Raw genomic sequence first — 12,765 nt, 5'->3', positions numbered from 1 at the left:
ACCCTCTCCGTGGATTACAGGGAGAGCCCACATAAATATATTAGGTGAATTATTTAGTTTTGAGATGGCTGAAGTCAAAGCTAATCCCATGCTAGTTTATTTATATTTCCAGTTGTTTAAGGGACATCTATGGAGTTTAAGAGTTTTCAGTGTAATCCAACTTGTCCAGAATTATATTTGTTGGAATTATTTGTTATGAACAGTTGTTAGATTAAACACATTAAATTGATTTTCACAATCACTAGCAATAGTGACTGCTTTGCAACTAGATGCACTTAACAAATACATTTCTTTGTAACAGTATTTTCTATTTTTTACCATTACCTGGATTTTGCCTTCTTTATTCTGTAGCTCCTTGCCCACCTTGGTGTTAGTCTGCCTCATATATAGCCCTGAGCAAGGTTTTTCTGCCTCAGTTGCTGATTCTTGTCCAGCAGCACAGGGGTCCCACTTCACTTTTTGACAAACTGGTTGATCTCAATTGAAACAGTCCTCTAAAACTTGTATCAGATGCTTCAGTATCTGCCTCATGTTTAAAGCTCTTTACCTTATTTCATTGTCAATGTAGACAGAGGAAATAGAAACCACAGTCGTAGTCAGACTGACCTCAAGGTTATTCTTTCTAGAAGGGAGCCAAGAGTGAGGCTGTGGAGTGAAAGCCCTCCGTGTCCTCCCTGCTCACACCTGTCCACTACAGAGGCTGCATACATTGAATCTCTCAAAGGGCAGTCAGGAAGGGGAATGGCTTTTCCCACTGTACTGGGTGCCAGTGCCCAGGTGCTGGCAGCAGGAGTTGTGAGGCAGCCCCTGTGAGAGAAACAGTGCTGCAGGCACCAAGATGAGAGAAGAGGAGGAAAGGAGGCACTGGAGCAGATAGAACCCTGCAGCCTGTGGGAAAGACCATGGTGGAGCAGATTATTTTCCAGGTGATGTCCAAAAGTAGGCTGCAGGCTGCAGAGAGCCCATGTGGAGCAGCCTGTGGGAAAGAACCATGCTGAAGAAAGGAAAGAACATGAGGAAGAAGAAGGAGAAGCAAAGGGTTGTGCACTATTCACAACCCTCATTCCTCATTCCTCTGCATGGCTCATGGGGGAGATAGAAGAGTCAGGAGTAAACCTGATCCTGGGAAAAAGGGGAGGTAGGGGTGAAAGGTCTTTTTGGCTTTGTTTCTGTTTCTCACCATCCTATGCTGTTATTAATTGGCAGTAAATAAGGCTGTTTTACTCATGACAGTAACTGATGAGTGATCTCCCTGACTTTATCTTGACCACGAGCTTTTTCTTCATATTTTCTCCCCATTCTGATGATGAGGGGCACTGAGAGAGTGGCTGGGTGGGCGTCTGGCAGCCAGACAGGGTCAACCCACCACACATGCTCTCTGACATACTGAATTGCCAAGTCCAGTGACTTCAGGTGCCACAAAAAGGGAACACTGGAACTGCTTCTTGACACTTTACTATTCAAAAAAAGTTGTGCTGATAAACATTTTTTCATCAGCTTCAACATAAACTCCGAATGTTTACCACTGATTTATTCTTTAAATGGAGTATGGCTACAAGTATGCTAATACAATTGAGTCTAAAAGGAGAGAGATCTCCTTCTACTTGTCATATATTTGTATCCATTAAAATCAGAGATGAACTACTGAATATTTTCTGTTTCTTATGGACTTAAAGACAGTTGAAAATTTCATCATTTTGTATTAATATTTTTCTACTTGAAAGTGCTCATAAAAGTTATCCCTATCCTTTTTGGTAGCAGGAACTGTGGTCATATGACCCAGTTGTCATGAAGCAAACTAAGATGTGAACTTACAGTGAACATGAAAAGCGGTAAAAATCAGCTTACATTTATCATACAGGAGCTAACATAGTGTAAGTTCACACCTTTTGGTCTTTTAGCCATTTCATAAACATTACATCTGCTTTCCACTTACAATATTTGCTTCTTTCATACCATCAGTTACTTAGAAGAAAGTATGCACAGATTACCTTGTAATGAACAGAGAGTGAAAAGACTCATTCTTACCTGTTTTTCTCATGAATTTTTAGGATTTCATGTGTCTGTTGTAGCAGTTGTTTTTCTAGCTTGTACGTTGACAGTGAATTTTCCAGTAACTGAATTTCAAGTCTGGATGTTTGATTTAGCACCTTAAGGATAAATTAAAAACATTAATGTTTATATTGTCCTTGTTGTTTTGTCATAGCAGCATAATGCAACCATTTCATTCTGATTCAGTGATTTTCAAAAAGTGTTTCTATATCCTTTTTTAACCTCAGTCACTCAGCTGGTGCAAATGAACTCAATCAAGCTACACTGATATATACCAGCTGATGGTCTGGCAACCTGTTTACAGTAGAATACTAGACCAGCAGAAAAAGGCAAGGTGACTGCCAAATAAGCTTCATTTCAATGGAAAGAACAAGAGGCTTGCCTCAAACATGCATTCCTACAAAGCATGCTTAAACAAGAAAAGTGCAGGAGTACTTGGACTGAAGCCAAAGTGTTGCCTCTGCTGTTCTGCAAATAAAACTCCTACTTTAGCTTTCCCCTGAGTTCTCCCTTTTGCAGTGTTGGTAGAAATCTGGTGTCTGTATATGTGATCACTACTTGTACTCTTGCACAGACTTTTAAGGTGAACACTGTGATCCTAAACATTGCTTTATACAATTCTCTTTCACTTTAGTGGTGCATCAGCACAAGTATCAGCAGCACAAGTTTCAAAAAGTACATCAGACCAAAAGAAGACTTAACTAGATGAAAGAGGATAGATTCTATCAAAAATAGTTCAAAAGCAGAAATAGCAGAGTGTTTTCAAGAGTGCAAACAAAAATACTAAGTAATGTTAGTTGATTTTTTGGGGTTATTGTCATTCATTACACAGAGTCTGAAGGAGTGTGTAAATAGTTTTTGTGGATATGTGTGCACACAACACCTGAGATGCAATCACTTCTGAAAAATTATGTCTCTTTAATGGAATTTATCAGACCTTTCTTGGAAACGAATTAATCATCATCATCATAGGATTTTGCATAACATTTTCTCATGCATAGATTCATAGAATAGTTTGATTTGGAAAGGACTTTAAAGGTCATTCAGTCCAATCCTTCAAGAATAATCAAGGATGTCAACTAGATCAGGTTTCTCAGACACCGATCAATGTGACCTTGAATGTTTCCAGAGATGGAGTACCTACTAGCTCTCTGGGCAACCTGTTCCAGTATTTCATCCCCTTCACGGTAAAAAACCTTCTTTCTTTAATCTAAATTCACCCTCCTTCAGTTTAAAACCCTTGTTCTCTCACAACAGCCCCTGTTAAATAATTTGTCCCTATCTTTCTTGGAGGTCCATTAAAGCACTATAAGTCTGCAGTAAGATCCCCTAGAGCCTTCTCTTCTCCAGGCTGAACAATCCCAACTCTCTCAATTTGTCTTCATAGGAGAGATGCTCCAGTCCTCTCATCATCTTCATGGCCCTCCTCTGGACCCACTCCAAGAGGTCCATGTCTTTCCTTTGCTGAGGACCCCATAGCATTCCTGACAGGAATTTGCTACACGACATAAAATAATGAGAATGGCTCTCAAGCTCAGTTCAGTACCTTATTTTTGTTTGAAATCACTGACATTCACAGAGCAACATGAGCTGTTCTTTCTCAAGAGTACAGAAGTTGAAAAATTTAGAGAGTATAAATATGGAGCTGTTACGTTTTTCAAGATGGGTACAAAAGTGGAAGCACCAGGACACATCACAACAGTTTCAGAAGGACCTGGCAGAAATTGAAGTGACCTTGAAGTGAGTCCTCAAAGGAAAAGTGAGACAGAGGCAATGTACATTTTGTCCCTTACCTTCTTAAAGGGGGAAACCGTGAATTAGTACTCAACATTCACACCTATGGAGTCCTTTTTGGACGTAAGAAGAGTTCCTATGCTTCCTTTACTGAATATATGATATTACAGTTAGTAGATATTCAACTTTTATGTTAACAATTAGATATTATGCTGATACTGGGTTAAAGATTTTTCCCAACATTTTTATAATCAATATACTATGTTTAGAGATCTGTGGTAATTTGAGATCACCATGCTTGTAAGTCAATATTGATCTATTATCCAAGATGTAGCAGAAGAGGTGCAGGAAACATGTGTAAGACACGTGTGTTTCTTTCTCATAATTACTGTTATTTCTCAATGTACTTTAATGTGAGTGCATAAAAAATTGATAATGATATTGTAAAGATAAGTAAGGAAATTAAAACAGAAAATAAAATCTTTCAAGAAAAACATATGGTAGAAGAATAAACAAGCTGCTACCACACTACATGCTATGAAAATCATTAGGAAGTCAGCAAAAATAAGGACAAAAATATGCACCTTAAAACAATAAAAGCACTAAAAAAGCAAAAAGTACCTATCTTTGCATAACTTAAATCACAATAGTGATTGTAGTGCCAGGAATTATATGGAGATTGTTCTTTAAATTCATGTGATTTTATACAATTTTATTGTAATAGAAAATACACAGGGTTTTATAAAGAAACTGATGCTTGTCCCTCTCCACAGTCTAAAAGCTGCAAACATACTCTACCTTTCAAATGGCTGGAAACAACTTGCAGAAAATAAACAAACTTTCTTGGAATAGTAAAGCAACAAACAAAAATGAAGATCAAAGGCTTTGATTGAGCCTGAAGGTCATTATTTAGCTTGACACTTGTATCATTCACAATTGGTAGCTGAGCTGTTTATTGAAAGTCTAATGGTGATTTAGTTTCCTGGATAGTTCTGCCTTTCTTACACACAAAACAGAACTAAATATTACTAACCAAATGAAATCAAAAGGAAAACACATAACAAGGGTCAATCATCACTGCTGTTGCTACCAAGAATCAGAGTGTGTAATGTTTCTTGGAGTCCTGTGTTGAAATGTTTTGTGTGGTGATGCATTAGAAAGGAAAGAGAATTGGAAACATTCTCTGTAATTAACAGCTTTTACAAAGCCACTCTGGGAACATACCTGGGTTTCAACATCCGTAAGTTTTCTTGTCTGCTCTGCTGTCTGGCTGAGGAGGCTGGTCCCTATCTCGAGCATGGTGGCAGTGTGATTCTGCACAGCATTCTGCTGCAACTGCACCATCTCTGATTTCATGTTTTCCACAATGTAGTTCTCAAGCTGTAAAAGAGAAAAGGTTGTAACTGTAGTATTTTTACCTGTTTAGGCATTCTGGTGATGTCAGGATGCATAGCTGACATTCTTGTCAAAAGTGAAAATTCTAATATTTTCAGGGAGACCCCAAGTTTCATTTGACCCTATGACTGTTGGGATAGGGACCTGACTATACTCTCCTTTCAGTCCCAGAGTCCCAATGTTTTTCCAAGTATCATGGCCTGCTGGCATGAGCCGGAGCAGGCCTTGCCTGACCCCATTTGCATCACAGCAGCTCCAAAATGAACCCCTAAAAGAGCAAAGCACACCACAGGGAAACACCAAGCCCTACCTGTACATAACTTACATGTAAGTCCTTCCTAGAAGAGATACTACCATATCCTACCTTCCTTGTTTTGTTGTGTCTGTCTCACAGTCATTCAGCAACATGATTTTTATTTGGTTGGATCCCCACAAAGATTTTCACAAACTCAGAGATGAAGGCAGCTTAGTTTAACTGTGACCAAAAAATTGTAAAGAAATGGAGACACAGTCATGTCAATAAAAGAAGGAAGCTGTTGCCCAAACAATATAGAAAGTTGGTTTGCTCCTCTGCTTTTGTTGTCTTGATATTGGTTTTGGCAGTCTGTTGAACAGAATCTGAACCAGGACCCTTTGAATAAACTGAGTGCCCCAGAGAGGGGCACTTTTTGTTATGATTTGTTTTAATTAACATAGGGCAGGATTGTTACCTTCTAGTTGATTGGGTTTTTGCCCTGTCACAGCAGACCATAAACCCAGAGCTAGCATACAGGATGATGAGACTGTTTCTTACACAAGCATTGTTCTGGCTTGATGTGCTTCAAAAAGTACTAATATAAAGAAAGATGGCCCAGAATATAATTTTCAGTACTCCACTGACATCAGCTGGAGTTCAGCCAGTTTTCACCCAGTGAAGATTTGGTCCTCAGTTTCATTTTGTGACCAAACATGTTTTTTTGTGGTTAGCTGATTCCAGACTTTAGCAACCACTGTTTTGCCTAACACATTTAATCACACTGGACCTGCTTCTGTAGCAGTAAGCATATTTTACTGTGAAACGTTAGCTGCACAACTAAATAGTAAGAACCAGATGGAGTTGATTTAAAGACTGAAAAAAGGACCAGTAGTCAGATATACCGTGTGATTAATAAGAAGGGCTGCTTTCATCTTATCTATAAGCATACCTGTGCTTAGGGGTCATTATTTTTAGATGTTCTAATGAGCCACTTCAGCAGAGCTCACAAAATACTTATTACAGGTTTGATCATTTTTGGCCACCTACTAGTTTTATAAACACTTTTACTAAGAAAGACACTGCCACAATGTAAAATATTTTCTGTTTAAGACAGTTATTGATGTTTTATTTGTCTGTTTGTTTGTTTGTTGACTCCAGTTTGAAGAAGCAATATCCATGATGGTCAAAACTAAAGTGGATGTCTTACAATTCCATACAATCAAAAAATTTTATTGAATTGACAGGTAACCACTATGGGATGGAAACCTGTAGAGTGTTTTAAGAGGTTGGTAAAATTTATTTTTGAATACTCGGATAAATATTTAGATGAGATTCAACAGCCAAGGAAAACTGTCTGTTCCAAATTAATGTCTGCAATGGATGTCATCATTTTCCACTCAGTGTAACTTTAGTGTTCTGATTTAGCTAATTACTGTGAGACAAGTGTTATAGATATTGAACTAGTTCAAGGAAGATTTTACATTTCCATCTCATTTCTATACCATGCTTTTATGATCAGAAGTATTTTACCGGTATACCTCTTTCTCACAAGATAATGTATTTTTATACACCCTTTGCTGCTTGTTTTCTAGGTAGTAATGATTTTAATTTTTTTAATCCCTGGATTGTAAATAAGCTCTATGAATGAGCTCCAGAAACTGCATGGTTGTCCTTTACCATATCCAAGTCCAGAATATGGAGGTTGATTCTGAAACATCTGAACAAGAAGTTTGAATTTCTCCCACAGATTTCACTTCATAATGAAACAGGGCTCTCCAGTCACGGTACTGCTCCTGATGAGCTACCAACACACACATTTCCTCACATCCAATGTGAGGAATATGGTATGTCTATGGTGTGGCTGTTCATTGCTTTATTTGTTAGTCTGCAGCTTTCTGAAACTGCCTTGCTGTACATGGGCCACGCTGTGCATGTGTGTAATGAAGCCCTGTGAAAACCCATGCAAAAATGTGGTAATTACATTTATTATGCATCAGAAATCATAAATTGGATGTTTTCATGTATCAATTAAAAAAAAGATAGGACATTTATATTTATAAGTTTTTGTGGGGTTTTTTGCCTGTTACTTTACTCACGTTGTAGAAAGGATTGCAATGGAAAGATCTAATTGCAATGGTGTGGAGCTAGAGCAGTTTTGAGTAGCAAGAACAAGGCATAGATTGAGGTATATTGGATAACTCATTCATTTAATTATTGCCATCTAACAGTCCTCAATTGCTACAGTCCCCATCGTATCCAGTCTTGGGCAATTGCCCTTGGTTACTCACCCCTAAAACAGTCTCAGGTTGAATCTGAGACTGACTCATTATAAAAACAAAACTGACTTTCCTGCTTCAGAATTACTCATTAAATGCTTTTGTAAATATTTGGTGTTCTGTATATGGCCACTATAGTTTCTGTGAGCACATCTCTGGAGTATCAAGAGTTATTCACGCAGTCAAAGAAGGGCTGAAATAATGTAGAGGTTCTCTTACATTAATTTCCCTGCCTTAATTCACCCACTTCTTTTGGTTTGCTCAGCAGATTTATTGGTTGTAATACTGACCCTGGTAAAATAATGCCAAAATTCCCATTGAGTTCAATAGGCCAAGATTTCACCTATTATTTTTACTGCAGGAAGCCAACATTTAACAGGTTCATTATGACCAAGCATAGAGTTTCTTCTAAAGCTTTCCCTTCTTTGGAGACATTATATTAAGTGCACTGAAGTGAGCTTTCTTTGTAGTTAATTAAGAGCAATAGCATCTATTTAACAGGTGAAACAAGGATCCTTGCAGGGTGGTTTCACAGAAAATGTGAGCAAAAACCTACTCACAGAAGTAAATTCAAGAACATTTAGGGGTTTAAGCCATGTTTAGGACTCTTTCTTCCTATAAGTAAATTAAATTCAGTTTGTTCAGACACTCCAAATTAAGCATTAAATTTATAATGCATGACAATATACTCTTTTCAGTGAATCTACTTTTCACATTTCAATTTTCAAATCCTTATATTACTGTATCTACTTGTTTCAATTACTTTTTTTTTTTTTTTGCAAAAGCAAAACAGAATTCTTTTCTTCATTCTTTTCCCCCCATCTCACCACTCCCACTATAGGGCTTTCGATAGTACATTGACATCCTTGTTATTAATTTGGCTGCATCTGCTTTCAGTAAGGTTCATTACATTGCATGGGAGTTTTGGGTAATGTCGAATTACCAGTGGGATACATAAGACCATTATAACATTCTCAGAAATAAAACTGTCAGAAGTTTCAGTGTTATTGGTTAATAAACATTCCAGAGGATTATACATTAAAAGTATCTTGCTTTTTATGGGCAATGTTTATTGAATAATCTTCATAGAAACCACCCAAACACTAATAGAACTATTAAAATGGAAACAGTAACTCAGGGTCTAAGTAAATGATAAGGGTCTGTGGCAGATGGCTGATAAATAAAATAAGAGCTTTTTCTTTTACTTTGATCAAATGATGTTGGTCCCAGGTTGTTAAGAACTCCTATGATATCCAGATGATATGAAGTTTTTCATCCAGTCCTTTAGAACAAGAATGTAAGTTAAAGTAACAACAGACTGTTCTACCTCAACTACCACAGGCTGCACATCATTCCAAATTTTGGCTGAACAATGATCAGTGTTATTTTGTAAGGGCATTTTTGTGTTGTCTTGCTTTGTATACATGAATATGTACTAGTAATGTTATATCACAACACAGCCAGTGAAAGTTCAATTCTTCTTTCTGTGTTTTTCTGTTCAAGGGAGGGTCATACCTCCCCACACTGACAAACAGCTCTGGGGAGTGAGATATAAAGGTGACATTTGATGTATTTTATAAATGAAACAGCCCTATTGGGAATAACACATAGAATACCACAGAAATTTTTTGACTTTTATAGTAGCAAAAAGGGGCTAGGAAGGACTTTATCACTTAGAAAAGAGATTTTTTTTTTTTGTGTGTATTCAAAAAGCCATCATTGCATTCATTTAAAAATATAACATATTCTACAAACTATTTGTCAATGAGAAAATATTGATAAAATTAAAAATTTACAATGGTGCGGCTTTCTCATATTACAGATCCATTAAGTAGAGAACAACCAGAACACATCTTTCCACTATTTTTGACTGTATATGATCATTGTGAATCAGGGAAAACAGATGGAACATAAAGGTAATGGATAATGCATAAATGCTTAAACACTAATCTGCACGACATTTGAAACAGCCTTACCTGATTACCTACATTAAGATGATGCAGGATGTGTGCTGACAATTTCAGTAAAGTTATGAAATCAACCTTGCTAAGCTAAAGTGTAAACTTTAAGTGACTGCTACGCAAACTGGACTCACAGAAAGCCGTGCTGGGATATGTGGTATATGAGGCTCTCACACATAAATCTTTTGTTCTGAAATATACTAGTTATGAAATATATTGCTTATGAAATATATGTGTGGGTTTCAATTCTAAGAGGAACCAGAAAAGTAATCCAGCAACTCTATATGTAGGCAAACATTTTTGAGGAAAGTTGGCTATAGAAACTTTGTATTTTTTTCTTTCTATTTTTTTAACAATTCAATATAACCAGATTTCTAACCTTAAGGCAGCAAGAAAATAAGCCTGTTAGCTCTTCATTTGTACATTAATAATAGTTATTATTTTCATAATGCTTTCACAATTAGTTATTCTGTTCTTGTTTTTTCAATTTTATAGTTTTCTGTAATATTACAAGTCACCATTTTGATTTCTTAGTTAAATATCTTTATATCTTTACCCTAAATAAAAATACTGAGGTTTTCCAAATTGTGTTCCTGACAGAGAAACAACGACTTGTAGAGTGTATATATCTTCCTGAACTACCTCATGCTGAAACAAATATATACATTTCTGAAATAAAACATTGGATTGTTTTTTCCAAACCAAATGTTCCAAACACATCAAAGATATTTTTCCTTAAATCCTTGAATCCTTGAATGTCTGAATCTTTGGCATTTTGTATGTTTACTGTCTGGAAAAGTATAATTAAAGAGATGCAATTTCACTGTGACTGCTGAAATCAGAGCTGCATTGTCCTCATGCCACAACCAAACACTGATTCAGCCCCAGCTCACTGATACTGAGATTAACAATTCAGTTGAATTCCAATATACTCATGACACTTGTCCTCGTGGCGGTTGCAGCTTGGTTTCATAGCAAACTTCAGTGAAATGAGTGTGATATGAATGTAGAAGAAGCTTTCAGCTAGTTAAAAAAAAAAAGATAAAAACACATACCCCTCCTCCCCCCAAGGAACCAAAAAGGTTTACCTCTTTGAAATTTTTCAGAAGTAATCAAAAATAACAGTTGTAAGAAATTATTTCAAAATACATGAGGTAATCTTTCTGCTGCATTCAGCATCAGTATAATGTCTGTAGCAGTTTTGTTTCCAATTCTGAATGTTGCAATTCAGTAAAGAGGTACATTATTTGGGAAAGTGTAGGGAAGACAAAGAGTGGTCATAAACCTAGAAAACTGAAAGATTTAGAAATGTTTAGCTTACTAAGAAGACTAGCAATAAAATAGTTTACTCATTAATGGCCAGTCTTTGCGAGCGAAGATCCGGGGAAGGTCTTTACACCTTCCAGCCTGCGCATTGGATTTTTTAGGTGAGACACAGTGTGCGCGGAACTGAGCCCACCCTTTAATCCTAAGGTTCATCTGCTGGGGCCAAGCGAGCTTGGATGGTGGCAGCGAGGTCCTCAGGATGTAGATGGATTGCCTACAGGGCTAACGAGCTCCATCTGCCCGGGGAGTGTCCCTGACCGGGAATCGAACCCGGGCCTCGGTGGTGACAGCGCCACGCCCTTACCACTAGACCACCAGGGGCTCCCAAAAATAGTTTACTAGAAGGACATAAAACTGCAATATGAAAGTGAATAACCTGTCTTCCACATCCATGAAGCTTCAGTAACTGAAGTTTATTTTTAGGTGAAAAGTTAAAAAACATTTTTAAAAAACACTACAGGTAACAAAATACTGATAGGGATTCTTCTTTGGGCAGACTGTGAGAAGTCCATTGCTGTGGAGGATGAGTAGAGAACACTTTAGGTAAAGATCAGGCCAACTATATAGTATTCTATAGTTCTTTTTAGTTGTATTTTTTTCATTTTTCTCAGGATTTTTTTCACTTTGCTTCAGACCTAAGTTTGTGGACTTATTATTTGGAATCAAATTCTATAGTAAAATCTCCTTTTAACTGAGTAAAGGTTTGGAAAGCTCATCTCCTAATGAAACTTTTAAAAGAAAGTCGATAAAAAAGAGGAGTCTCCTGAACTAAAACCACAAAAAAAAAAAACTAAACCCACAAAAAACAACCAACACTACCAAAGAATCCCACAAACCAGCAAACAACACATACTGATATAAATAAAAGAAACTGTTCTGAATAGATCAAATCAGCAAAATGAGGAAATTCACTGAGGAAGCTTCTGAACGTACCTCCATAAGGAGGCATTCTGCAGAACCATGTGAGAAATTATTGTATAAACCAGCTGTGCAATTGTAAATTGGCAATAATTTCTTGAACCCAATTTGCTTTTTTTTTTAAGGCTACTTTAGCAACTACAATGTCTGAAAATCAATCAATTTGTGGATATCCAAGCTTGTGTCAGTGGTGGCTTGGTATCTCCATACCATGTTATGTTATGCAGTAAAGTACATAAAATGTAATAGGCAATAACAGATAATAATGATGGAGGAGTATGATGTATGGCATCCCACTGGAATCTTAGGAAACTGGAAGAAAAAATATTTTTTTTTATTACTTACTGTACTTTATCATAAATAGAAATAATCCTTGATACACCAGTCAAGACAAGGTACAGGCAATACACAGTTCTTTGTTTCAAGATATTAATATATCCCCAGTTAGTTTTGCCCAACAGCATAAAAAGTAGATGGAAGCAAGAAGGCTGAGTTACGGTTCCTCATGAAGTATGTGGTGAGAAACCTTTCCAATTTGTTTTTGAAGTTTTACATCATTCTAAAAACTAAGCCACTTCTAGATGTAAAATTCACAAAATCTATACAAATGAAATTCATTTGTCATTTCAAATTTAATTAATTAGAGTTATTGCAAAAGTATAAAAATATTTAAGAGTAAATTTCAATTACTTTTGCATGAATATTAGATCTCCTGGTTTTTCAACCTTAGGGCTTAATAAAGTCAATAAGCAGCATAACTGAGAATCACATCAAACATGATTAAATGGTCCCATAAGGAAGCTACTTATAATAAGTAAATCATAACAATGTGTTCTCATATTCTACTGATTAGTTATATTTCTGGTTC

The 12,765-nt window shown here is 36.6% G+C and overlaps 1 protein-coding gene across 1 annotated transcript in view; it reads right to left on the bottom strand.

Annotated features, from left to right (window-relative positions):
* The window catches only part of ANGPT1 (angiopoietin 1), a 155,088-nt gene that overhangs the window by 78,799 nt on the left and 63,524 nt on the right, over positions 1-12,765 (bottom strand). The window contains exons 2-3 of the mRNA XM_050305783.1: positions 5,011-5,166; positions 2,029-2,150 (exon numbers count right to left, since the gene is read on the bottom strand). Of these exons, the coding sequence (XP_050161740.1) occupies positions 2,029-2,150; positions 5,011-5,166 (278 nt within the window). The remainder of the gene's footprint in view (positions 1-2,028; positions 2,151-5,010; positions 5,167-12,765) is intronic.

This window comes from Myiozetetes cayanensis, unplaced genomic scaffold, assembly GCF_022539395.1.
Source record: "Myiozetetes cayanensis isolate MyiCay16 unplaced genomic scaffold, myiCay2020 scf1, whole genome shotgun sequence".
NCBI classification, from domain to species: Eukaryota; Metazoa; Chordata; class Aves; order Passeriformes; family Tyrannidae; genus Myiozetetes; species Myiozetetes cayanensis.
Note: the sequence above shows the minus strand (reverse complement) of the source record. Positions and strands in the feature narration are given on the sequence as shown.